Source organism: Dendropsophus ebraccatus, chromosome 8 (assembly GCF_027789765.1).
Source record: "Dendropsophus ebraccatus isolate aDenEbr1 chromosome 8, aDenEbr1.pat, whole genome shotgun sequence".
NCBI classification, from domain to species: domain Eukaryota; kingdom Metazoa; phylum Chordata; class Amphibia; order Anura; family Hylidae; genus Dendropsophus; species Dendropsophus ebraccatus.
In genome coordinates, this window is record NC_091461.1 from 3,957,568 (window position 1) to 3,985,324 (window position 27,757).

The window sequence follows — 27,757 nt, forward strand, 5'->3', positions numbered from 1 at the left end:
ATCATTTATTTTTAAAGGGGTACTTCCTGCTCAATCCCCACCCATAATCTAAGCTTTTTTATAATATGTTTCTATTACATGAATTGGGACATTTGTTTGCAGCAAATCCAGATTCACACCCTGAAGCTGCAGAAAATCCTCCCCGCCTGGTCCACATGGACCTGGCTCCTCTGTCCTCCCCCTCCCTTCTGAGACCAAAGTCACATGAACTTGGTCTCTTCTGTTGCCAGACAAGCTGTAATGCCTCATCTCTAACCCCGCCCACTACTGACATCACACCAATCAGTGAGCACCAACCCAACGGCAGGGAAACAGAAGTTACAGCCTCCAGAGCAGTATAGGGGAAATGAAAACTTCATCTCTCTTTCTAATCTATCTATGTAGATTCATATGTGGCCCAGGATAAGCAGAAGCAGATTGAGCCAGCGATGGGCAGGTACTTGGCAGTTGGCTCTGAGCTGCAATGCATGTTGGGATAAGTAGTTTCCTGGCCGTCTCCATCTTGGATATAGACTGGCTTGTAGAAGAGCTTGTAGCTCGGGAACAGCTGCAGCTAAAAAGATGGAACATGTCTCAAATTACTCAGGGGGACTTGGTGGGTAACACCAGCTAGGTTTGGGAGCATTTCCTTTTTTTAGCTCTTTACTGAAATACCCATTTAAAGTACTCTTGATTCCAGAGCGCTACACAAGTGATAAGGGTGACAGACAGAACATTACAAAGCCAAAAACACATTACATGAATGAATTAGTTTGCAAACTTGGACATAGGCATGAAGGAGAGCTGAATTTGTTGGGGTAAAGAATTTCAGAGTATAGGGGAGGCTCAGGCAAGATCTGGGAAGCAGTTGTGTGAGGTACGAACAAGGGGAGAGCAAACGGGGGTTATTGGAGGTTGCATGAGGGACAGTAGCTTTAACCCCTTCCCGCATATGGACGTACCGGCACGTCCAAATCTGCATACAGTTCCTGCAGATGGACGTGGCGGTACGTCCACGGGATGACAGGGGCGCAAGAGCTGCACTCCTGTCATCCCCGGCGGGGCCCGGCTGCCAGTGATAGCCGGGCACCCGCCGCAACTGCCGAGATCCGGGCCGTGCCCGGATCCCGGCAGTTAACCCCTTAGTGACCGCCAATACGGCGGTCACTAATGGGCAGGCGCTGTACTGCATTTCATCTCCCCCCCCACCGTGAATCCACGGCGGGGGGAGATGAAATAAGTCAATCAGACCCCAGATCAGCCCCCCTAGTGGGCTGGTCACTAACCCTCTCCCTCCCCGCGGCGGCCATCAGATCCAAGATGGCCACCGCAATCACTGTGAACAGACTAATGTCTGTTCACAGTGATCAGAAAATAAAAATGAATGAAACACCCATGCTCTCCGCCACCGGAGGTAGCGGAGAGCATGGGGCAGTGATTGGGGCCCCCCCCGTGTGGTCCCGAAACAGGCGATCAGCGGTATATACTATATACCGCTGATCGCCGGTTCCCAGTGCTGATCAGCACTTTTTATCCCCTGTAACCATAAACGATTGGTGACAGGGGATAAAAAGTGTCACCGTGCCCCCCCCCCCCACCAAGTCACCCCCCTGCCCCTTATACATTACCTGCTCCTGGAGCTCCTTTCTCCTCGACGTCCTGCCTGGTTATGAAGTGCGCATGTGCTCCATAACCAGCCAACTCTGAAAATTTAAAGTGACAGAGACCAATTTGGTCTCTGTCACTGAACTATGATTACTGTGATAGAAAATATCACAGTAATCATAGTAATACAGTGAAAATGAATGTATAAAGTACAAAAAGTGACAAACATACAAAAAAATAAAACACACACTTTATTATAGTAATAATTGCAGTTTACTCCCAAATTACCCTTAACCCCCCCCAGATTACCCGTAACCGACCCTGGTTGTCCGTAATCACGCCAGATTGCACGTAACCCCCCAGATTACACGTAACCACCGCACATTGCCCGTAACCACCTAACGTTGCCCGTAACTATCGCACGTTGCCAGTGACCCCCTCCAGATTGTCCATAATCACCCCAAATTACATGTACCCACCCCAGATTACCTATAAGCACTTCAGTTTATCCGTAACAATGCCAGATTGTCTGTAACCCCCCCCCCCAGGTTTCCTGTGACCACCCCAGGTTGCCGTAATCATGCCAGATTACATGTAACCCCCCCAGATTGTCTGTAACCCCCCCCAGGTTTCCCGTGACCACCCCAGGTTGCCGTAATCATGCCAGATTACATGTAACCCCCCCAGATTGCACGCAACCACAGCAGGTTGCCTCTGACCACCGCACGTTGCCTCTGACCACCGCACGTTGCCTCTGACCACCGCACGTTGCCTCTGACCACTTCACCTTGCCTCTAACCACCCCAAATTGCCAATGACCGCCTTCAGATTGCCCGTAACCACGCCAGATTACAGGTACCCACCTCAGATTACCTATGAGCACTTCAGTTTATCCGTAACCACCCCAGATTGCCCGTAACCACCCCAGATTGCCCGTAACCACCCCACGTTGACCGTAACCACAGCAGGTTGCCTGTAACCACCCTAGATTACCCGTAACCACCCCAGGTTGTCTGTAACCACAGCAGGTTGTCCGTATCCATGTCACGTTGCCCGTAACCACCCCAGGTTGCCTGTAACCACCCCAGGTTGTCTGTAACCACAGCAGGTTGTCCGTATCCATGTCACATTGCCCGTAACCACCCCAGGTTGCCGCGACCACCCCATGTTGACCGTATCCACCTCATGTTGACCGTATCCACCCCAGATTACCCGTTACCACCCCAGGTTGTCTGTAACCACAGCAGGTTGTCCGTATCCACCCCAGGTTGCCCGTGACCACCCCATGTTGACCGTATCCACCCCAGATTACCCATAACCACCCCAGGTTGTCTGTAACCACAGCAGGTTGTCCGTATCCACCCCACGTTGCCTGTAACCACCCCAGGTTGCCTGTAATCACCCCAGGTTGCCCGTAACCACCTCCAGATTACCTGGAACCACCCCAGTCTGTCCGTAACCACCCCACGTTACCTGTAATCTCATTTTTTTTATTGTATTTCAGTAACTGCGCTATTCTAATAACCGATACTAGCTGCGGTTTTGCTCCAGCAAATTGGCGCTCCTTCCCTTCTGAGCCCTGCTGTGTGCCCATACAGTGGTTTATGCCCACATATGGGGTGCCGTTGTACTCAGGAGAACCTGCTTTACAGATTTTGTGGTACATTTTTTCTCCTGTTCCTTGTGAAATTTAGAAATTTTAAACTAAATGAACATATTATTGAAAAAATTCGAGTTTTTCATTTTTACTAGCCAATTTTGAATACTTTCCTCCAATACCTGTTGGGTCAAAATGCTCACCACACACCAAGATGAATTCTTTAAGGGGTGCACTTTCCAAAATGGGGTGACTTATGGGGTGGATTCACTGCACTGGCACTACAGGGGCTCTGCAAACGCACCTGGTGCTCAGAAACTTCTTCAGAAAAATCTGCACTGAAAAATGCTAATTGGCGCTCCTTCCGTTCTGAGCCCGGCTGTGTGCCCATACAGTGGTTTATGCCCACATATGGGGTACCGTTCTACTCAGGAGAACCTGCGTTACAGATTTTGCGGTGAACTTTCTCTCCTGTTCCTCAAGAAATTAAGAAATTTCAAACTAAATGAACACATTATTGGAAAAATTCGCGTTTTTCATTTTTACTGTCTACTTTTGAATACTTTCCTCTAATACCTGTGGGGTCAAATTGGTCACCACACCCCAAGATGAATTCTCTAAGGGGTGCACTTTCTAAAATGGGGTGACTTATGGGGAGATTTTACTTCGCTGGCACTACAGGGGAACTGCAAATGCACCTGGCGCTCAGAAACTTCTTCAGCAAAATCTGCATTGAAAATGCTAATTGGCGCTCCCTTTCTTCTGAGCCCCGCTGTGTGCCCATACAGTGGTTTACGCCCACATATGGGGTACCGTTGTACTCAAGAGAATCTGCGTTATAAATTCTGGGGTAATTTTTTTTCTCTTGTTCCTCGTGAAATTGAGAAATTTTAAACTAAACGAACATATTATTGGAAAAATTCGAGTTTTTCATTTTTACGGTCTAATTTTGAATACTTTCCTCTAATACCTGTGGGGTCAAAATGCTCATCCTACCCCAAGATGAATTCTTTGAGGGGTGTACTTTCCAAAATGGGGTGACTTATGGCAGGACTTTACTCCACTGGCACTACAGGGGCTCTGCAAACGCACCTGGCGCTCAGAAACTTCTACAGCAAAATCTGCATTGAAAAAGCTAATTGGCGCTCCCTTCCTTCTGAGCCCGGCTGTGTGCCCATACAGTGGTTTACGCCCACATATGGGGTACCGTTGTACTCATGAGAACCTGCGTTACAAAGTTTGGGGTGCTTTTTCTCTCATGTTCCTTTTGAAAATTAGAAACTTTACTCTAAACGTATATATTATTGAAAAATTTTAATTTTCCATTTTTTTACGGCCTAATAGTGAATACTTTGCTCCAGCCCCTGTAGGGTTAAAATGCTCATTATACACCAAGATTAATTCTTTAAGGTGTGTAGTTTCCAAAATGGGGTCACTTATTGGGGTTTCCAGTATACAAGCCTTCTAAATCAACTTAAGAAAAGAACTGGTCCCTAAAAAAATCAGTTTTGGAAACTTTCATGAAAATGTGGTAATTTGCTGATAAATTTCTAACCCCCGTAACACCCTAAAAAATTAAAATATGTTTATGAAATGAGGCCAGAATAAAGAGGACATATCGGTAATGTGACTTAGTAACTAATTTATGTGCTACGACTTTCTTTTTTTAGAAGCAGAGAATTTCAAAGTTCATAAAATGCAATTTTTTTTAATTTTTCATGATACTTTGATGTTTTTCACAAAAAACACACAAAGTAGTGACCAAATTTTGCCACTAATATAAAGTACCATATGTGACGAAAAAACAGTCTCAGAATCGCTAGCATACGTTAAAGCATCACTGAGCTATGAGCGCATAAAGTGAGACAGGTCAGATTTTGAAAAATGAGCCTGGTCATTAAGGCCCAAATAGGCTTAGTCTTGAAGGGGTTAAAGGGGTATTCCCCCAAAATTATTTTTGCAGTAATATGTTGCCCACCAGTAGCTTTCCATCTCTCCAATATCAATTTATTATGGATTCTGCACAGTTTTGCTGTTATCTAGATGCATCTCAGTCCACTCCGACACGCTCCATGCTCCTGGCCCGCACCTTCTGAGACGGCATCACGTGTCCTCAGTCTCTTTCATGGGCCACGTTAGCTATTATGGCCTTGCCCACTGAAGAGGAGGATAGCTATAGCCTCCCTTAGCTTTCTCTAGTGCTGTTGTGACCCCCTCTCACACAGCACACAGCAAACCGTGCCGGCTCCTGGTGCTGTGACTCACACATCTAACAATGCCCGCTCCTGCGCTGGGACATCTCCCCGACCCCCCCCCCCCCCCGCATCCAACCATGCCCGCTCCCTGTCATCCCATGGCCGCTCTTGTGCTGAGACATCCCCCTCCACCATGCCCGCTCCCTGTCATCCCTAGGCCCACTCCTGTGCTGACACTTTCTTCTCCACACGCACAGCCGACGGTCCTCCCTCTAGCTTCCGTGCCAGCCTGATCCTGCGCTGTGCCCCTGCTGCACAATGTCAGCTTGAGCATCACAGCACAGAGCAGGCTGGGCGGCTGACAGGAGCGGTCACCGTCGGCTGTGCGTGTGGAGAAGGAAGTGTCACAGCACAGGAGCACTCGCTCACCAACACCCCCCCCCAGCGCTCACCTATGGCACACACCCCCGGCACTCCCCCCTCCCCCCCTTGGCGCTCACCCAGCGCTGACCCTCCGGCGCCAACCCCCTGCACTGTACCGCACACACAACCCGCGTCCCCCTCTCCCCCCCCCCAGCACTCACCAGCGGCCCCCATGGCACTCACCCTCATCACACACATCCCTGTGCTAAAACACCCCCCCCCCCCCACCTCGGCACTCACCCCCGCGCACTGTGCCCCCCCCCAATAACCCCCTGCCTCAACTCTTCTACCTCTCTAATAACTCTTAGTGAGGTAGCAGAGTTGAGGCAGTGAAATAGAGTTGAGTTCACTACCTCAACAGCTCTACTATTCACTGGGTCAGCTGCTATTCACTACGTCAGCTCTGCTATTCACTACCTCAGCTCTGCTATTCACTACCTCAGCTCTGCTATATTTCACTACCTCAGCTCTGCTATTTTTCACTATGTACGCTATGCTATTCACTAACTCAGCTCTGCTATATTTCACTATGTCAGCTCTGCTATTCACTCAACTTTGCTACCCATCTACCTCACCTCTGCAACTCTGCTTTATCTTATGGATATCAGTTCTGCTACATCATGGACCAATCAGGCATAAGCATTGCATGATGGGAGATGTAGTTTTCATGCTGGCGCCATGTTGGATATAAATTGGCTTTTAGAAAAACTTGTAACTATGGAATGGCAGCAGCTAAAAAGACGGGAGATGGCTCAAAATACTCAGGGGGACTTGGTGAGTAATACCAGCTAGTTTTGGGAGCATTTTATATTTTTAGTTCTTGGGGGGGGAATACCCCTTTAAGTAGATAGACTGGCGGGGAATGAGGATGTTACAGTAGTCCAAGCAGGAGATAATGAGAGCACGGATCAGCAGTTCTGTGAAGTCCAGGGTGAGAAAAGAGCGGATTCTGGAAATGTTTTTGATGTGTAGGTGGCAGGAGGTGGTCGGGAGTCTGAATGTGCGGTGTGAATGACAGAGTAGAATGAAAGGTGACCCCAAGGCAGTGAACTTTGGGGACAGGGGATAAAGAGCAGCTGTTGATCCCGATAGAGAGATTAGATGGAGGTGGGGGAAAGATGTTGTTTGTTATCTCCGCAATCCACTTATCAGCTTCTTCCTTTTAACTGACTGCCGCTCCTTCCCGGGTGCTGGGAAAAGCTGGATCCAGTCCTGGGAAACTTCTCTCATTTTTCTAGGACTGGCTTTTCCCAGTATCGGGGGAGGAGCGGCAGTCAGTTAAACAGCAGCAGCTGATGGGCAGATTACAATTCACTCTATTACTGTAAATTTGCACATCGCTAGAAAGATTTATCACAGAGCCGGACGGCCCGGCCTGGGGGAGGGGAACCGGATATCAGCGCTATGAGGTGCAGGGAGCTGATGTCACTACAGTGACGACACTAATACCGTGCACTGACCAATACCGTACACTGACCAATACCTTACACTGACCAATACCTTACACTGACCAATACCTTACACTGAGTAATACCTTGCACTGACCAATACCGTACACTGACCAATACCGTACACTGACCAATACCGTACACTGACCAATACCGTACACTGACCAATACCGTGCAGTGACCAATACCGTACACTGACCAATAACGTACACTGAGTAATACCGTACACTGAGTAATACCGTACACTGACCAATACCTTGCAGTGACTAATACCGTACACTGGGTAATACCGTGCAGTGACTAATACCGTACACTGAGTAATACCGTGCACTGACTAATACCGTACACTGACTAATACCGTACACTGGGTAATACCGTACACTGGGTAATACCGTACACTGGGTAATACCGTACACTGGGTAATACCGTACACTGGGTAATACCGTACACTGACTAATACCGTACATTGAAATATTCTACAATAAAGTGGCCGGCCCCATTAAAATTTGCTGCAGAAACCTTTGTTTGCAGTTACAGAGGTCGGACGTTTCCTGGGGGTCCTGACTGGATTTGCAGACCCTGCAGCAGGGAAATGATGAATAATTCTTTATAAATCCTACAATGTTCTATAGATTCTGTCTGTCACAGGTGAAGTTACCAACCAGAAATATTCCCCCTCTCCATTCTAAGTAGGCAGGCAAAATCTGAAGTGTACCCAAAACTATTGCTGCATTAGGCCCTTTTATGACTACAACAGCTTCTACCCTTCTGGGAAGACGTTCTACAAGACTCTGGGGTCTGCACACCCTGAATCTAAGGATAAAACTCAAACACACAACCCTAGGGTGATGGGTTATCAGCTTCATGGAGTAAGAGTGAAGAGTTGGGGTAAGGGGTCTCCCGGCGAGGAACTATAAGGGGGGTCTCTGCGACCACGACTGGGTGGTTGCTAGAGGGTTTAGTTTGTAATGGGGGATAATGGTGGTTGGTCTCATGAGGGAGTTAAAATGGCTGCTGGAGTTAGTAGAATGGGTGGGCTTAGCTGGGGGGCTTTGTGTAGAGACAAAGAGAATTAGCTAGGCGGCAGGAATACCTGTGGGAGGTATGTCAGGTGAGATAGGTGTGAGAGGGGGCGGGGTTAGGGGAATAAAAGGAGAGGGAGTGTAAGATGGGTTAAGCACTTTTTTGCAGGTACCTGAAGAGCTGTTTGGAGCTGCTAGTATGTAACGGTCTCATTGCCTGATCCAGAGTAACAGATCAGGCAATCTTCATTGATTAGATCTGGATGGTTTGCACAGAGTTTCATTAGTCATTGCGCACACACATCTGCTGCTTCTAGTTGCTATCATTATCATCATCCATTCCGTCAGCTCCGGTCATCTAACGGTAAGCTGGTGAAATAATCAGACCTGTGGACTCGGAAAAAAATGTTCCAACTTAAAAAAATTATTTCAAAATGTTATTATTGATTTGTCATACAAATTTTATAATTGTTCCTCATCAATAAAGTTTATGTTCCATCAATCTAATTTAAGGAGCTTATTTATAACAACCAGAAAAAACTCTCTCACATACATTTTGTTTCCTACATATATTAGCAATAAAGCACTGGCCCTATTACATAAGGGTGGTCGGGGAATATATCAGTAATAGGACACTGACCCTATTAGATAAGGGTGGTCGGGGAATATATCAGTAATAGCACACTGGCCCTATTAGATAAGGGTGGTCGGGGAATATATCAGTAATAGGACACTGACCCTATTAGATAAGGGTGGTCGGGGAATATATCAGTAATAGCACACTGGCCCTATTAGATAAGGGTGGTCGGGGAATATATCAGTAATAGGACACTGACCCTATTAGATAAGAGTGGTCGGGGAATATATCAGTAATAAGGGACTGGCCCTATTAGATAAGGGTGGTCGGGGAGAAGTTGGTCACTATTTGGCAGTTTGTTCCTGAGCTGGAAGAGTCCATTGTGTGGGGGGAGATCTGTGCTGTTCTCTCCCTGGATGCTGGATGACTGTATATGAGCAGCAGTGTAATATGGAGATATCCTGTGTAATATAGAGGAGGAGGAGGAGACATAAGTAGTGTAGCTGTAACCTCTGTCCTCAGTGCCGGGTTCTCTCTCTGGGAGAAGATTGTGTGTTTTTCTTCAGTGTGATATATGTGTGTGTGTGCTATGGCTGCGGCAGGCTGTGTGTGTGTGTGGTTGGAATCATAATAGTCCTATTTACCTGCCCCCGTGCCTCTACAGTGCCCCCTCTATATCACTAGCTGGAGTGTGATAACTCCCCAGGGTGTGTCCAGCCAGTTATGGAGGAGCCGGAGTGTGATAATAACTCCCCGGAGTGTGACCGGCCAGTTATGGTGGAACTGGAGTCGGGGATGGAGCTGAGGCCTCCCGACTCCACAGCGCTGATAATAACCATAACCAGCAGGGGTGCACATACTTTTGATCACATAGTTTATATATTAAAATACTGAGAGTGAAAATAAGAAACAGACAACAGGATATAATTTAGGACAAATAACAAAATAACAAGAATTAAAAAAATAAATTAGGATCTTCTTTACATTTGACACAGGGAATAAAGGCCGTTGTTCTGGACACGTCCGGAATAGCGCAATGACATCTACTGAGGGTCCGATCACAGAAAATGTGCTAAAGCCGGACTAACCACCCTCCTGGCCTCATGTATCAGTATGATGCCGGGAGAACAACACGTGTTTGAATCCTCACGTTCCTGTACTGACCTCTGTGCGGCGGGATCAATACAGAACTGTCTAGATCTAAATACTTGCGGCACTCCTGGCATCAGGCCGCGAGGTTCATAAGTCCAGGCTGCTACACGTCCGGCTGCGGCTTCAGTCTCGGATATCCCTCCACCCTGCAATGTGACCTCCATGACAGTCACGAACATTAGTTACATCTAGAAACGCTGCCGTCTAGTGGTTCATCACGAAGGTCTCCCAAGTTCTTTGATATATTTGTTTGGGTGGAAATCGTTCGGGAGACGGCTTCTTACATGGACACAGTTGGATTCTCAGACCTGGTCCTGCAGACCTTCTGATGATCCACGAGGTAAGCTTTCCGCGTATAACACTTTCTACACCGCGAACATGAAAATGGCTTCTCCCCCATGTGAGAGCGCTCGTGCTGAACCAGGACCGATTTGTGTGAAAAACGCTTTCCACACATGGAGCACGAGAACGGTTTCTCCCCTGTGTGAATACTCCGGTGTTCAAGAAGGCTAGCTTTGCGTGTAAAACATTTCCCGCATTCTGAACAAGAAAATGGCTTTTCTCCCACGTGACTTCTCTCGTGCTGGACAACGGCTGTTTTGTGTGAAAAACGTTTTCCACACACGGAACAGGAAAATCTTTTGACCCCCATATGGATCCTCTGATGCTCCACAAGGTTAGCCTTCCGCGAAAAACATTTCCCACACTCAGGACAGGGAAATGGCTTCTCCCCAGTGTGAATCTTTTGATGCGTAACCAGGTTAAACTTCAACATGAAGCATTTTCCACATTCAGAACAGGAGAATGGTTTCTCCCCTGCGTGAATTTTAAGGTGTTTATCAAGTTTACACTTTTTTGCAAAGCTTTTCCCACACTCAGAACACAAAAAGGGCTTCTCCCCTGTGTGAATTCGCTGATGTTTCACAAGGTTAGACCTTCTTGTAAAACATTTCTCACACTCAGAACATGAAAAACACTTCTCTCCAGTGTGAATAATCTGATGTTCAATCAGTTCTGTTTTCTTCGTAAAACTTTCCCCACACTTAGCGCACAGAAACAGCTTGTTTCCCAGGTGATATGTTCTCTCATGTCTAAATAGTTCAGATTTCCTGGCAAACCATTTATCACACTCTAAACACGAGAACGGCTTCTCTCCGGTGTGAATTTTCTGATGTTGAGCAAGAGTCGACTTCAGCCGAAAACGTTTCCCGCATTCAGAACAGGAAAACGGTTTCTCCCCTGTGTGAATTCTTGTATGTTGAATATAACCACTTTTCTGGGTAAAACATTTCCCACACTCAGAACATGGAAATGGCTTCTCCCCTGTGTGAATTCTTATATGTCGTAGAAGATTTGCTCTATTTTTGAAGCACTTCCCACACTGAGAACAAGGGTAACATTTCCCTTGTTGGTGATCTGCACTGGTAACAACGAATGAACTGTCCATAGAATGTTCCTCATCATACAAGGGGTTAAACAGCAGATCGCTACTGGGAAGGATTGTGGATATATCCGCAGGGAAAAAATGTTGTTCGTGAAAATCTTGTGTAAATTCACTAAGTGCAGTTTTAGAGTCTGGAGATAAAACTGGGTGTCTGGGCGAGGTATCGGTGGTGATCAGTAAACCTGATGGATCAATACCAAGAGAAAAGGTAAATTGTCACAAAGTACAACGGTCTGTCTCCAACAAGTCGCTGACCCCCCCCCCCCCCCCAGTCTACGGGGCCTCAAGATCAATCAGGACAAAACCAGGAATAAAATGTTCTTCACGCACCTGGGTCAGCATCGACATCGATATCCTCCTCCTTAAATTCATCACCTTCCTCGTCCTCCTCAGTAACTTCTACTTTAATGTGAATCAGATCATCATCCTGATCAGGGAAATATCAATAAATATATAATAATTTCCATTACATGTGAGAAAGGGAATCACTGCTATGGAAACTGATAATGACAGAGCTAAATATGAGACCTCCCTCCATTTCCCTGCTCCTCCTGCAGGACAGTGTCATCTCCTCCCCCTCCATCTCCCTGCTCCTCCTGCAGGACAGTGCCATCTCCCGCTCCATCTCCCTGCTCCTCCTGCAGGACAGTGTCATCTCCCCCTCCATCTCCCTGCTCCTCCTGCAGGACAGTGTCATCTCCCCCTCCATCTACCTGCTCCTCCTGCAGGACAGTGTCATCTCCCCCTCCACCTACCTGCTCCTCCTGCAGGACAGTGTCATCTCCCCCTCCATCTACCTGCTCCTCCTGCAGGACAGCGTCATCTCCCCCTCCATCTACCTGCTCCTCCTGCAGGACAGCGTCATCTCCCCCTCCATCTACCTGCCCCTCCTGCAGGACAGCGTCATCTCCCCCTCCATCTCCCTGCTCCTCCTGCAGGACAGTGTCATCTCCTCCTCCATCTACCTGCTCCTCCTGCAGGACAGTGTCATCTCCCCCTCCATCTACCTGCTCCTCCTGCAGGACAGTGCCATCTCCCGCTCCATCTCCCTGCTCCTCCTGCAGGACAGTGTCATCTCCCCCTCCATCTCCCTGCTCCTCCTGCAGGACAGTGTCATCTCCCGCTCCATCTCCCTGCTCCTCCTGCAGGACAGTGTCATCTCCCCCTCCATCTACCTGCTCCTCCTGCAGGACAGTGTCATCTCCCCCTCCACCTACCTGCTCCTCCTGCAGGACAGTGTCATCTCCCCCTCCATCTACCTGCTCCTCCTGCAGGACAGCGTCATCTCCCCCTCCATCTACCTGCTCCTCCTGCAGGACAGCGTCATCTCCCCCTCCATCTACCTGCTCCTCCTGCAGGACAGCGTCATCTCCCCCTCCATCTCCCTGCTCCTCCTGCAGGACAGTGTCATCTCCTCCTCCATCTACCTGCTCCTCCTGCAGGACAGTGTCATCTCCCCCTCCATCTACCTGCTCCTCCTGCAGGACAGTGTCATCTCCCCCTCCACCTACCTGCTCCTCCTGCAGGACAGTGTCATTTCCCCCTCCACCTACCTGCTCCCCCTGCAGGACAGTGTCATCTCCATCTACCTGCTCCTCCTGCAGGACAGTGTCATCTCCCCCTCCTCCATCTCCCTGCTCCTCCTGCAGGACAGTGTCATCTCCCCCTCCATCTACCTGCTCCTCCTGCAGGACAGTGTCATCTCCCCCTCCACCTACCTGCTCCTCCTGCAGGACAGTGTCATCTCCATCTACCTGCTCCTCCTGCAGGACAGTGTCATCTCCCCCTCCCTCTACCTGCTCCTCCTGCAGGACAGTGTCATCTCCCCCTCCATCTACCTGCTCCTCCTGCAGGACAGTGTCGTCTCCCCCTCCATCTACCTGCTCCTCCTGCAGGTCAGTGTCATCTCCCCCTCCATCTACCTGCTCCTCCTGCAGGACAGTGTCATCTCCCCCTCCATCTACCTGCTCCTCCTACAGGACAGTGTCATCTCTCTCTCCATCTACCTGCTCCTCCTGCAGGACAGTGTCATCTCCCCTCCATCTACCTGCTCCTCCTGCAGGACAGTGTCATCTCCCCCTCCTCCATCTCCTTGCTCCTCCTGCAGGACAGTGTCATCTCCCCCCGGACAGTCCTGGGGATCCAGAGGAGCGGGACATCTCTCTGGTGGATTCCTCTTACTGGATCCATCTGTAGGAGACACACACAGTGACTGAATACATTGTGTATATGTGATGAGCAGATGATGGGGGGTCTAGGGGACCCCAATACTGCTCTCTCCTTTACCATCAATGAGAGTCTCCTCTTACCCGGTGATGTGAGGGGCCGGTGGTCCTCCATCATGGCCTCCTGGTACAGATCCTTGTGTCCTCCTACATACTCCCACTCCTCCATGGAGAAATAGACGGCCACATCCTGACACCTTATAGGAACCTGACACACACAATGATCCAGTCATCATCCAGACCCATCATCCCTTGTGTTCCTGGATGATGTCCCAGCATTCCCAGCAGCATTGCTCACCTCTCCAGTCAGCAGCTCCATCATCTTGTGGGTGAGTTCTAGGATCTTCTGCTCATTGTTCCTCTCAGGTATCAGTGAGGGAGGTGGAGGCTCCGTGATGGGGCCCCGGGCCCTGCTCCATCCTCCTGACCTGCTGCTGCTGCTGGGGGCCACACACTCTCCACATGTCTTCTTCACTACTGTGTAATCCTGAGGATGGAGAGACCCTGATAAATATCACTATATACAGAGCCCCCACCTCTCCGCTCATGTCCTGTATTATTACTAGAGAGAAGAGGGAGGTCATGTGACCCATCCCCCAGAATCCCTCACCTCTCCGCTCATGTCCTGTATTATTACTAGAGAGAAGAGGGAGGTCATGTGACCCATCCCCCAGAATCCCTCACCTCTCCGCTCATGTCCTGTATTATTACTAGAGAGAAGAGGGAGGTCATGTGACCCATCCCCCAGAATCCCTCACCTCTCCGGTCAGCAGGTAGATGATCTCCAGGGTGAGGCTCAGGATCCTCTCGGTCATGGGGTTTCTCTCCATTCTCAGTCATTGGATCTCAGGCTAGATATACATTACAGTGAAGATTAGTGACATCTATAAAAGGACAAATAATGATAAAGCTTATGAAGAAACAATTGACTCCATTATATTTATATACAGGACACCGCAGTCTCCTTCCCTCCATCCCATCTAGCTGGCTGGACCTGTCATTTGTGACTTTTGGCACGTCATAGAGACAAGTCAAAACTGTTGATGGTTCGGGGTCTGAGTGTTCAGATTTATACCGACCAAGAGAACGAGATGGGGGATAAGACTGTGCTAAGCGCGGCTCTGTGTCATGTAAAGAGTCAGACTCATAGTATAAGTCTATGGGGCCCGATTAGTATGAGTCTGTGGAGCCCGATTAGTATAAGTCTATGGGGCCCGATTAGTATAAGTCTATGGAGCCCGATTAGTATAAGTCTGTGGAGCCCGATTAGTATAAGTCTGTGGAGCCCGATTAGTATAAGTCTGTGGAGCCCGATTAGTATAAGTCTATGGAGCCCGATTAGTATAAGTCTATGGAGCCCGATTAGTATAAGTCTATGGAGCCCGATTAGTATAAGTCTGTGGAGCCCGATTAGTATAAGTCTATGGGGCCCGATTAGTCTGTGGAGCCCGATTAGTATAAGTCTGTGGAGCCCGATTAGTATAAGTCTATGGAGCCCGATTAGTATAAGTCTATGGAGCCCGATTAGTATAAGTCTGTGGAGCCCGATTAGTATAAGTCTATGGGGCCCGATTAGTATAAGTCTATGGAGCCCGATTAATATACGTCTATGGAGCCCGATTAGTATAAGTCTATGGAGCCCGATTAGTATAAGTCTATGGAGCCCGATTAGTATAAGTCTATGGAGCCCGATTAGTATAAGTCTATGGAGCCCGATTAGTATAAGTCTATGGAGCCCGATTAGTATAAGTCTATGGGGCCCGATTAGTATAAGTCTATGGGGCCCGATTAGTATAAGTCTGTGGAGCCCGATTAGTATAAGTCTATGGAGCCCGATTAGTATAAGTCTATGGGGCCCGATTAGTACAAGTCTATGGAGCCCGATTAGTACAAGTCTGTGGAGCCCGATTAGTATAAGTCTGTGGGGCCCGATTAGTATAAGTCTATGGAGCCCGATTAGTATAAGTCTATGGAGCCCGATTAGTACAAGTCTATGGAGCCCGATTAGTACAAGTCTGTGGAGCCCGATTAGTACAAGTCTGTGGAGCCCGATTAGTATAAGTCTGTGGAGCCCGATTAGTATAAGTCTGTGGAGCCCGATTAGTATAAGTCTGTGGAGCCCGATTAGTATAAGTCTACGTAGCCTGATTTTCCTCCCCACATACACAGAGCGGGGGTGGACGTTCTGCAGCATGGGCTTCTCCCGGCCCGTTCTCTTGCATCTTATGTTACGTGTGTGTGGGGAGTCACTGAGCTCAGGGAGTGTTTTGTGGAACTACTTTTCTTTGCCTCCGTTAGCCAGAATCCTGCTCCACACTGACGAGGGGCAAACACCCCGGGACAGCTGTCTCTGGATGGATGCCTGGCCCTTGTCATGTTACTTTACTCACAACAGTGTTTGGTTGGGGTCACACTACTTAATCCGCGTAGAGAAGTTTCGGCGGATACCGACGCTTGTACCCGCTTGCGGCGGCGCGCATCTCCAGGAAGGACAACCACAAAATACAGAACTAAGACCCCCTAAGCAAACAGATGGTCGGTAGAGATGAGGGGTACTCCAGCATGCATCCCCCATCACACCAAATACATTCAGGGCCACACTTCATAAATGGAATGAAACTTCCTCACACTTTTAGAGCTCCATCCATCAACTCTGAAGCCAAAGCCTTATAACCCAATAGAGTGTGGGAAACCGCGCCAGCACCTTCTTCTTGTCGCTTTATGCGTCTTATGCTGACGCCTCGATAGAGAACATAATACTCACAGCATCAGTCCTAGATTAGATCTGTGGTACATGGTACAAACATACGGCTGAACCTTTCCCAACCCCCTGGTGTCCTGGGCGGACGTTTCAGGACACTAACACGTCCCCTTCATCATGCGTGTGGGCGGATGTTTCAGGACACTAACACGCCCCCTTCATCATGCGTGTGGGCGGACGTTTCAGGACACTAACACGTCCCCTTCATCATGCGTGTGGGCGGACGTTTCAGGACACTAACACGTCCCCTTCATCATGCGTGTGGGCGGACGTTTCAGGACACTAACACGTCCCCTTCATCATGCGTGTGGGCGGACGTTTCAGGACACTAACACGTCCCCTTTATCATGCGTGTGGGCGGACGTTTCAGGACACTAACACGCCCCCTTCATCATGCGTGTGGGCGGACGTTTCAGGACACTAACACGCCCCCTTCATCATGCGTGTGGGCAGACGTTTCAGGACACTAACACGCCCCCTTCATCATGCGTGTGGGCGGACGTTTCAGGACACTAACACGTCCCCTTCATCATGCGTGTGGGCGGACGTTTCAGGACACTAACACACAGCCTTAACTCTCTCCTCATCTAACCGCTAGCCGAGTTCCCCTCTGAAGCTCATACAGCTCCATCCTATCACAGCTGGGGTTTTATATGGAGATTATTTGCATAGTCCCGCCCACTTTCTTCAGCCGCTAATCGTAAGGTGTAAAAAGTGACAGTGATCAGCAGAAGAGAAAATGCCTGATCCTCGGCTGATCGGGTCTTTTGTACTGCAGCTAAATCCCTTTCTGTGTAACCAGGGGATGTGCGGACAATAGTAATACATTTATATGGCTGCATAAACGATACAAGGATTGTTCATGCAGCCCGGCCACTAAATTCATTATGTCTTCTCCACGGCCACATATGGAGCCATGTGACAGAACTCAAACTAGCAGTACACTCAGTCCTCTCCTCCTCCTCCTGTATTATATACACCGCAGTCCTCTCCTCCTGTATTATATACACCGCAGTCCTCTCCTCCTCCTCCTGTATTATATACACCGCAGTCCTCTCCTCCTCCTGTATTATATACACCGCAGTCCTCTCCTCCTCCTGTATTATATACACCGCAGTCCTCTCCTCCTCCTGTATTATATACACCGCACTCCTCTCCTCCTCCTGTATTATATACACCGCAGTCCTCTCCTCCTCCTGTATTATATACACCGCAGTCCTCTCCTCCTCCTGTATTATATACACCGCAGTCCTCTCCTCCTCCTGTATTCTATACACCGCAGTCCTCTCCTCCTCCTGTAGTATATACACCGCAGTCAGCTCCCCCTGTAGTATATACACCGCAGTCAGCTCTCCCTGTAGTATATACACCGCAGTCAGCTCTCCCTGTAGTATATACACCGCAGTCAGCTCTCCCTGTAGTATATACACCGCAGTCAGCTCTCCCTGTAGTATATACACCGCAGTCAGCTCTCCCTGTAGTATATACACCGCAGTCAGCTCTCCCTGTAGTATATACACCGCAGTCAGCTCTCCCTGTAGTATATACACCGCAGTCAGCTCTCCCTGTAGTATATACACCGCAGTCAGCTCTCCCTGTAGTATATACACCGCAGTCAGCTCTCCCTGTAGTATATACACCGCAGTCAGCTCTCCCTGTAGTATATACACCGCAGTCAGCTCTCCCTGTAGTATATACACCGCAGTCAGCTCTCCCTGTAGTATATACAGCGCAGTCAGCTCTCCCTGTAGTATATACACCGCAGTCAGCTCTCCCTGTAGTATATACACCGCAGTCAGCTCTCCCTGTCTCTCACCTCTCACACTTCCTGTCCGTGCGGTTCTAGCCTCGTTCTGGTTACTCGGTGAGCCGTCATGTTCCTCCCCGTGTAGATGACCTGTTTACTCGTCACTTGTACGTTCCACCTGTTGTCGGGAGTTGTAGTCTTCTGTTCCTTTCGTCTCACTATGTTGTTTGTGTTTTTACTACAACTTCCAGCATGCATTGCGGTGAGGCATTCTTCAGTACTGGCCGGCCGCTTATACTTGCACGGTGTATGTCTCCCTCCTGTGGTCAATGTGAGAGTTACAGCCCTTGTTCACTATAGTTTATGGGACATACATGGGGCGTGGCTTGCCTTATGAATATTAATTAGCAGCCATAATCTCGTGGTCTTTAGTTACCGCGTTCTTATTTGTTTTGGGGGGAATGACCCTCTGGGGCACCCGTGACGTCAGCGGCCGCCATGTTCTTGTAGTCCATAACAGAACGAGCAGATGCTGCAGCGATCAGTGATGTAGTGCGGAGCCGGCTGCCTGCCCCTCGGAGGTGACCCGCGCCCTGCAGCCATCACTGCCATCTTGTGGTTAAATATAGAGACTACAACTCCCATCATCACCTGGTAAGGCTTGTGCTCCAGAGCTGTCATTCCCTGGTTATATGTGTGATATTATGTACAGCCTCTTCTTGCAGCAGGTGCGTCCCCTGTGGATTGTACAGGAGCGTTTGTGTGGACGCCATCTTCTTGTGGCCTACATGTAACCAGTTAGTCGGTCACACTTGCAGGTGCGAGGCGTCATGGTAACAGACTGGTCAGTGCTCCTCGGGGGCGGGGCTTATAGCTTTGTATGTAAATCCTTCATCCTGAGCATCCCTGTGAGCTGTGGCCCCTCATACTGACAGCCTCCCCCTGTGAGCTGTGGCCCCTAATACTGACAGCCTCCCCCTGTGAGCTGTGGCCCCTCATACTGACAGCCTCCCCCTGTGAGCTGTGGCCCCTAATACTGACAGCCTCCCCCTGTGAGCTGTGGCCCCTAATACTGACAGCCTCCCCCTGTGAGCTGTGGCCCCTAATACTGACAGCCTCCCCCTGTGAGCTGTGGCCCCTAATACTGACAGCCTCCCCCTGTGAGCTGTGGCCCCTAATACTGACAGCCTCCCCCTGTGAGCTGTGGCCCCTAATACTGACAGCCTCCCCCTGTGATCTGTGGCCCCTAATACTGACAGCCTCCCCCTGTGAGCTGTGGTTCCTAATACTGACAGCCTCCCCCTGTGAGCTGTGGCCCCTCATACTGACAGCCGTCCCCTGTGCGCTGTGGCCCCTAATACTGACAGCCTCCCCCTGTGAGCTGTGGCCCCTAATACTGACAGCCTCCCCCTGTGATCTGTGGCCCCTCATACTGACAGCCTCCCCCTGTGAGCTGTGGCCCCTAATACTGACAGCCTCCCCCTGTGAGCTGTGGCCCCTAATACTGACAGCCCCCCCCCCTGTGATCTGTGGCCCCTAATACTGACAGCCCCCCCCCTGTGATCTGTGGCCCCTAATACTGACAGCCCCCCCCCTGTGATCTGTGGCCCCTAATACTGACAGCCCCCCCCCCCCTGTGATCTGTGGCCCCTAATACTGACAGCTGCCGGCAATCTTCTATGTTTCTACATCTTATATGAAGAACGTAACACATCCATCCCGAGTCCCATCATGGACGCCGAGAAATGAGCCAAATAGAATCAGACAAACTATGTTACTGTGTGTGACCGATAAATGTAGATGCTTAAATATCCAGTGTAAGATGTACAGCGAGGAAGAGATCTCTGACCAATCTATATCTGTCTCCTCTACAGAACCCCGCACCACCAGGGACCCCGAGCATGGAGCCGCACAGGGAGAAGAGGATCCTCAGCCTCACCCTGGAGATCATCTACCTGCTGACCGGAGAGGTGAGGGATTCTGGGGGATGGGTCACATGACCTCCCTCTTCTCTCTAGTAATAATACAGGACATGAGCGGAGAGGTGAGGGATTCTGGGGGATGGGTCACATGACCTCCCTCTTCTCTCTAGTAGTAATACAGGACATGGGCGGAGAGGGATTCTGGGGGATGGGTCACATGACCTCCCTCTTCTCTCTAGTAATAATACAGGACATGAGCGGAGAGGTGAGGGATTCTGGGGGATTGGTCACATGATCTCCCTCTTATCTCTAGTAATAATGCAGGACATGAGCGGAAAGGTGAGGGATTCTGGGGGATGGGTCACATGACCTCCCTCTTCTCTCTAGTAATAATACAGGACATGAGCGGAGAGGTGAGGGATTCTGGGGGATGGGTCACATGACCTCCCTCTTCTCTCTAGTAATAATACAGGACATGAGCGGAGAGGTGAGGGATTCTGGGGGATGGGTCACATGACCTCCCTCTTCTCTCTAGTAATAATACAGGACATGAGCGGAGAGGTGAGGGATTCTGGGGGATGGGTCACATGACCTCCCTCTTATCTCTAGTAATAATACAGCACATGAGCGGAGAGGTGGGGGCTCTGTATATAGTGATATTTATCAGGGTCTCTCCATCCTCAGGATTACACAGTAGTGAAGAAGACATGTGGAGAGTGTGTGGCCCCCAGCAGCAGCAGGTCAGGAGGATGGAGCAGGGCCCGGGGCCCCACCACGGAGCCTCCACCTCCCTCACTGATACCTGAGAAGAACAATGAGCAGAAGATCCTAGAACTCACCCACAAGATGATGGAGCTGCTGACTGGAGAGGTGAGCAATGCTGCTGGGAATGCTGGGACATCATCCAGGAACACAAGGGATGATGGGTCTGGATGATGACTGGATCATTGTGTGTGTCAGGTTCCTATAAGGTGTCAGGATGTGGCCGTCTATTTCTCCATGGAGGAGTGGGAGTATGTAGAAGGACACAAGGATCTGTACCAGGAGGCCATGATGGAGGACCACCGGCCCCTCACATCACCGGGTAAGAGGAGACTCTCATTGATGGTAAAGGAGAGAGCAGTATTGGGGTCCCTAGACCCCCCATCATCTGCTCATCACATATACACAATGTATTCAGTCACTGTGTGTGTCTCCTACAGATGGATCCAGTAAGAGGAATCCACCAGAGAGATGTCCTGCTCCTCTGGATCCCCAGGACTGTCCGGGGGGAGATGACACTGTCCTGCAGGAGGAGCAGGTAGATGGGGGGGGGGGGGAGATGACACTGTCCTGCAGGAGGAGCAGGTAGATGGAGGCGATGATGACACTGTCCTGCAGGAGGATCAGGGAGATGGAGGGGGAGATGACACTGTCCTGCAGGAGGAGCAGGGAGATGGAGGGTGAGATGACACTGTCCTGCAGGAGGAGCAGGTATATGGAGGAGGAGATGACACTGTCCTGCAGGAGGAGCAGGTAGATGGAGGGGGAGATGACACTGTCCTGCAGGAGGAGCAGGTAGATGGAGGGGGAGATGACACTGTCCTGCAGGAGGAGCAGGGAGATGGAGGGGGAGATGACACTGTCCTGCAGGAGGAGCAGGGAGATGGAGGGGGGGGAGATGACGCTGTCCTGCAGGAGGAGCAGGTAGATGGAGGGGGAGATGACACTGTCCTGCAGGAGGAGCAGGTAGATGGAGGTGGAGATGACACTGTCCTGCAGGAGGAGCAGGGAGATGGAGGAGGAGATGACACTGTCCTGCAGGAGGAGCAGGGAGATGGAGGGGGGGAGATGACGCTGTCCTGCAGGAGGAGCAGGTAGATGGAGGGGGAGATGACACTGTCCTGCAGGAGGAGCAGGGAGATGGAGGGGGAGATGACACTGTCCTGCAGGAGGAGCAGGTAGATGGAGGGGGAGATGACACTGTCCTGCAGGAGGAGCAGGGAGATGGAGGGGGAGATGACACTGTCATGCAGGAGGAGCAGGGAGATGGAGGGGGGGGATGACACTGTCCTGCAGGAGGAGCAGGGAGATGGAGGGGGAGATGACACTGTCCTGCAGGAGGAGCAGGTAGATGGGGGGGGGGGGAGATGACACTGTCCTGCAGGATGAGCAGGTAGATGGAGGGGGAGATGACACTGTCCTGCAGGAGGAGCAGGGAGATGGAGGCGGAGATGACACTGTCCTGCAGGAGGAGCAGGTAGATGGAGGGGGAGATGACACTATCCTGCAGGTAGATGGAGGGGGAGATGACACTGTCCTGCAGGAGGAGCAGGTAGATGGAGGGGGAGATGACACTGTCCTGCAGGAGGAGCAGGGAGATGGAGGGGGAGATGACACTGTCCTGCAGGAGGAGCAGGTAGATGGAGGAGGAGATGACACTGTCCTGCAGGAGGAGCAGGGAGATGGAGGGGGAGATGACACTGTCCTGCAGGAGGAGCAGGTAGATGGAGGAGGAGATGACACTGTCCTGCAGGAGGAGCAGGGAGATGGAGGGGGAGATGACACTGTCCTGCAGGAGGAGGAGGGAGATGGAGGGGGAGATGACACTGTCCTGCAGGAGGAGCAGGGAGATGGAGGGGGAGATGACACTGTCCTGCAGGAGGAGCAGGTAGATGGAGGGGGAGATGACACTGTCCTGCAGGAGGAGCAGGGAGATGGGGGGGGGAGATGACGCTGTCCTGCAGGAGGAGCAGATAGATGGAGGGGGAGATGACACTGTCCTGCAGGAGGAGCAGGGAGATGGAGGGGGAGATGACACTGTCCTGCAGGAGGAGCAGGTAGATGGAGGGGGAGATGACACTGTCCTGCAGGAGGAGCAGGGAGATGGGGGGGGAGATGACACTGTCCTGCAGGAGGAGCAGGGAGATGGAGGGGGAGATGACCATGTACAGTATATCAGTCTGAGCTGCAGGATGATGAGATAGATGGAGCTGACATCTCGCCATATACAGGTTATCATCTATCGCTTCTTTCTCTGTGTAGTGTGATGATCTGACGTCTGGAGAAGATGGAGTCCCAGTAGACGACACAGAATTGATCAGTGAAGAACAATGGAGGACAGAAGATGAATATGAGACGACGCAGATCGGTAAGTGACAGTCAGTTCACTGTGAGGGGTCTGCAGCCTGGGATCACATGGGGGGCGGGGGGGGCTTCTCACAACTTATAGATGGGGGTACACAGCAGGAGCAGAAGAGGCGTCCGTGACAACAACCAATAAGATCTCTGATGTGATTGGTTACCTGCTGATTCCTCCCCTTTACATTCACGATCTGCCGGCCCAACATGTCCGCTCCTTACTGACATGTATTTGCCTTGCTGACATGTTGTTTGGATTCTTCCCAGGCCGCCCTGCTCCTCCCTATGATCTCCATGCCTCTCCGGATCCTCAGGTAGGTGGAGCGATGGAGAGATCTCTTGTTCCTTATAGCTGAGGTGTGCCTCACGCGTTTTCTGTATGTGCAGGAGGACGATCTGATTCATATTAAAGTAGAAGTTACAGATGAGGACGAGGAGACGGAGAGGAATGGAAAGATGGAGGAGACGAGCGCGGAGATCGGTGGGTAATAACGCTGCAGTCCAGTCATTACCATAGTACCTGTAATAATCCGCACCATCATGGGAGTAATTATACTACAGTATAACACATCAAGTCATTACCATAGTACCTGTAATAATCCGCACCATCATGGGAGTAATTATACTACAGTGTAACACACCAAGTCATTACCATAGTACCTGTAATAATCCGCACCATCATGGGAGTAATTATACTACAGTGTAACACACCAAGTCATTACCATAGTACCTGTAATAATCCGCACCATCATGGGAGTAATTATACTACAGTATAACACATCAAGTCATTACCATAGTACCTGTAATAATCCGCACCATCATGGGAGTAATTATACTACAGTGTAACACACCAAGTCATTACCATAGTACCTGTAATAATCCGCACCATCATGGGAGTAATTATACTACAGTGTAACACACCAAGTCATTACCATAGTACCTGTAATAATCCGCACCATTATGGGAGTAATTACACTACAGTATAACACATCAAGTCATTACCATAGTACCTGTAATAATCCGCACCATCATGGGAGTAATTACACTACAGTATAACACATCAAGTCATTAGCATAGTACCTGTAATAATCCGCACCATCATGGGAGTAATTACACTACAGTATAACACATCAAGTCATTAGCATAGTACCTGTAATAATCCGCACCATCCTGTCTTCTTGTGATAGATCAGTGACACAGATCTTCTGTCCCATAACTCACATTTTGATAAGTTTCTTTCTTTATAGGGAACCAATCACATTAAAAAATGGCTATTAAGCTCATGAAGTTTCACTCAGACTCCGCCCTCTTCATAAGTGGCTCTTTATACTTACAGTGTAATTGCCGCATCTGGCATCTCATCATCCATGAATGTGAATATTCAGCAAAACTCAGCATCACTCATCCTGCAATAATAAATCAGCAAGAAAATACGATGCGGCACTCGCTTCCAAACCACTCCTGAGGGCTGTGAGGAAGCATGACTAATGGTGCGTTTACACAGGCAGATTTATCTGACAGATTTTTGAAGCCAAAGCCAGGAACAGACTATAAACAGGGAATGGGTCATAAAGGAAAGACTGAGATTTCTTCTCTTTTTAAATCCATTCCTGGCTTTGGCTTCCAAAATCTGTCAGATAAATCTGCCTGTGTAGTCACACTTCGTCACAGCCCTCAGGAGTGGATTGGAAGCGAGTGCCGCATCGTATTTTCTTGCTGATTTATTACTGCAGGATGAGTGATGCTGAGTTTTGCAGAATATCCACATTCATGGGTGATAAGATGCCAGATGCAGCAATTACACTGTATCTGTAATTATTAGGTATATACATGAGTTACTTATGAAAAGGGCGGAGTCTGAGCTGGAGTCAGAAGTTTGGCTCCTCCTCCTTGCTCTTTGTCTGGTGTTTAGGTCTTGTAAGCTGTTTCGGGGAATTTCAGCTGCACAACATTTTTTTTTTTGTATTTGTCTCGGACCGCAGTAAGAATAGAAGTAGATGTCATACTCGCCTGCCCTGATCCCCTGCTGTTCTGATGTCCCTGATGCTTCCTCTGATGTCCTGTTTGTCCAGGAACTTGGTGCTCGGCCAATCACTGGCCACAGCAATTACCCACCTGAGCCATGATTGGCTGAGTGGGCAGTTTCTTTAGGGACATAGGAAGCAGTGGTGACCGGGAGCCATCAGAACAGCAGCAGTGGGGGATCAGGGCAGGTGAGTACGGCTTCTGTTGAATCTAAAACATTTGTGCATCTGGAATACCCCACTTAGGACTCAGATCCACCATCACCTGGCAGCTGCTTCTATTAAAGGAGTAATTCAGAATTAGAAACACATGGCAGCTTTCTTCCAGAAACAGCATGACTCTTGCCCCTAGTTTGGGTGTGGCTTTGCAACTCTGTTCCATTGAAGTGAATGAAGCTTAATTGCAAAACTCCAACCAAACTGGAGACGAGTGTCGTGCTGTTTCTGGATAAAAGCGGACATGTTTTTCTAATGCTTGATAACCCCTTTAGGTCAGGAGAGTTCCGGATCTTACTACTGACCCAATGATCAGGAAGTGGGTGGAGTCAGCAGGTGGGAGGAACATCACACCGGTGGCCTATAAAGTGTTTGATCCTCCTCAGTCACCTGATCAGACAGACGCCATTATGTTCCCGACCACAAACTTCAGGGAGAAATAATAACTTTTTTGCTTTATTTTCCAGTCGGTGTGCTGGAGCCCCAGAACCCGTCCTGCAGACGCCTCCATTCATCTCCAGCAGCTCGAAGCTTCCCGCGGTGTCATCCAGACCACCAGGATCCTGTCACTATCCACTTACCGCCCTCCCCTTACAGTAAAGACCTCTTTCCCGATTCCTCCAATCACGAGAAGCCTTCCGTGGAGGCATCGTATCTCACAGGTGACATTGGGGATCGGTTGTATCCCTACTTTGATTTGGTGGGGGGTGGTCTGCGCCAGCATCGGATGCTTCACACCGAAAAGTCACTTTTATGTTCTGAGTTTAGGAAAATGTTCTCACCACTCGATATCAACAGCGGCAAGAGGCCATTTCAGTGTCCGGACTGTGGAAAAGGATGTACAAGTAAATCCGGGCTGATGAAGCATCAGCGAGTCCACACCAGAGAGAAGCCCTTTCCATGTTCTGAATGTGGGAAGTGTTTTACCCAAATGTGCAGTCTTGTTGTACATAAGAGAATCCACACTGGGGAGAAACCATTTTTATGTTCAGAGTGTGGGAAATGTTTTATAACTAACACTAACCTCAGGGATCATCAGCGGATTCACACAGGGGAGAAACCATTCACATGTCCTCAGTGTGGGAAATGTTTTACCCAGATGTCTTCTTTGGCCGTACATCAACGATTTCACTTGGATGAGAAGCTGTGTTCATGTTCAGAGTGTGGGAAATGCTTCAAAAGTAAATCAAACCTAAGAGCTCATCAGAGAATTCACACAGGGGAGAAACCATTCTCCTGCTCTGAGTGTGGGAAATGCTTCACCCAGCTTTCTAATCTTGCTGTTCATCAGAAAATTCATAGAAAGGAGAAACCATATTCATGTTCAGTATGTGGAAAATGTTTCATAGTTAAATCAAATCTCAGAGGTCACCAGAGAACTCACACAGGAGAGAAGCCATATTCCTGCTCTGACTGTGGGAAATGTTTTATAACCAAATCCGAACTCAGGGATCACCACAGGATTCACACCGGGGAGAGGCCGTTCTTATGTTCTCAGTGTGGGAAGTGTTTCAAGACGAATTCACATCTCAGAGGTCACCAGAGAACTCACACCGGTGAGAAGCCTTTCCCATGTTCAGAATGTGGGAAATGTTTTACAACCAAAGCAAACCTGAAAACTCACCAGAAACTTCACACTGGTGCGATGCTTTTCTAATCGATCCTTACCCAACCTCAGGACGCTTACAGGGACCAGAACTAGGATTTGTTGGACTGCAAGATGCGGTTGTGACGTTCTGGGTGGTGAAAAGTTTTCCCACAGATTATTACTGTAGTATTGTGTGTAAGGTTACAGCGTAAAGAAACTTCTCTCTGGTACGGGTGCTGTAAGAGGAGTCTCCTAAGAAAAAGGAGGCTTATATGCCAGGTGGAGCTGGCTGGGACGCCACTCTGGTCCTCTCCCCTCAGAACCGCCGCCAGGGGAACGTCTCCCCTCAGAACCGCCGCCAGGGGGACGTCTCCCCTCAGAACCGCCGCCAGGGGGACGTCTCCCCTCAGAACCGCCGCCAGGGGGACGTCTCCCCTCGGAACCGCCACCAAGGGGGACGTCTCGCCCTGGAATTAAATATCTGTTTGTGTATTGTTCGCCTGTATTTCCTGCCTGGATCCGAGGACGTTGTTCATTGTGAATTTTTCATATGTTTTAGTCAAAAACCACAAATTGTTCATGGATCAGATTATTGGGATAGTCACAGACGAGAGGGGGTTAGTCACATGACACACATAGGAGAGTGAGGGGGATAGTCACATGACACACTGAGGAGGGTGGGGGGGATAGTCACATGACACACAGAGGAGGG

At 49.6% G+C, this 27,757-nt stretch overlaps 1 protein-coding gene and 1 pseudogene across 1 annotated transcript in view; one reads left to right on the forward strand and one right to left on the reverse strand.

The window, feature by feature from the left end:
• The window catches only part of LOC138799094 (oocyte zinc finger protein XlCOF7.1-like), a 46,089-nt pseudogene extending 27,447 nt beyond the window's left edge, over positions 1-18,642 (reverse strand).
• Positions 18,516-27,757, forward strand: part of LOC138799096 (zinc finger protein 208-like) — a 40,066-nt gene continuing 30,824 nt past the window's right edge. The window contains exons 1-9 of the mRNA XM_069979871.1: positions 18,516-18,829; positions 20,050-20,145; positions 20,782-20,967; positions 21,058-21,181; positions 21,300-21,397; positions 23,122-23,227; positions 23,485-23,531; positions 23,605-23,698; positions 25,925-27,097. Of these exons, the coding sequence (XP_069835972.1) occupies positions 20,077-20,145; positions 20,782-20,967; positions 21,058-21,181; positions 21,300-21,397; positions 23,122-23,227; positions 23,485-23,531; positions 23,605-23,698; positions 25,925-27,097 (1,897 nt within the window). The 5' untranslated portion in view covers positions 18,516-18,829; positions 20,050-20,076. The remainder of the gene's footprint in view (positions 18,830-20,049; positions 20,146-20,781; positions 20,968-21,057; positions 21,182-21,299; positions 21,398-23,121; positions 23,228-23,484; positions 23,532-23,604; positions 23,699-25,924; positions 27,098-27,757) is intronic.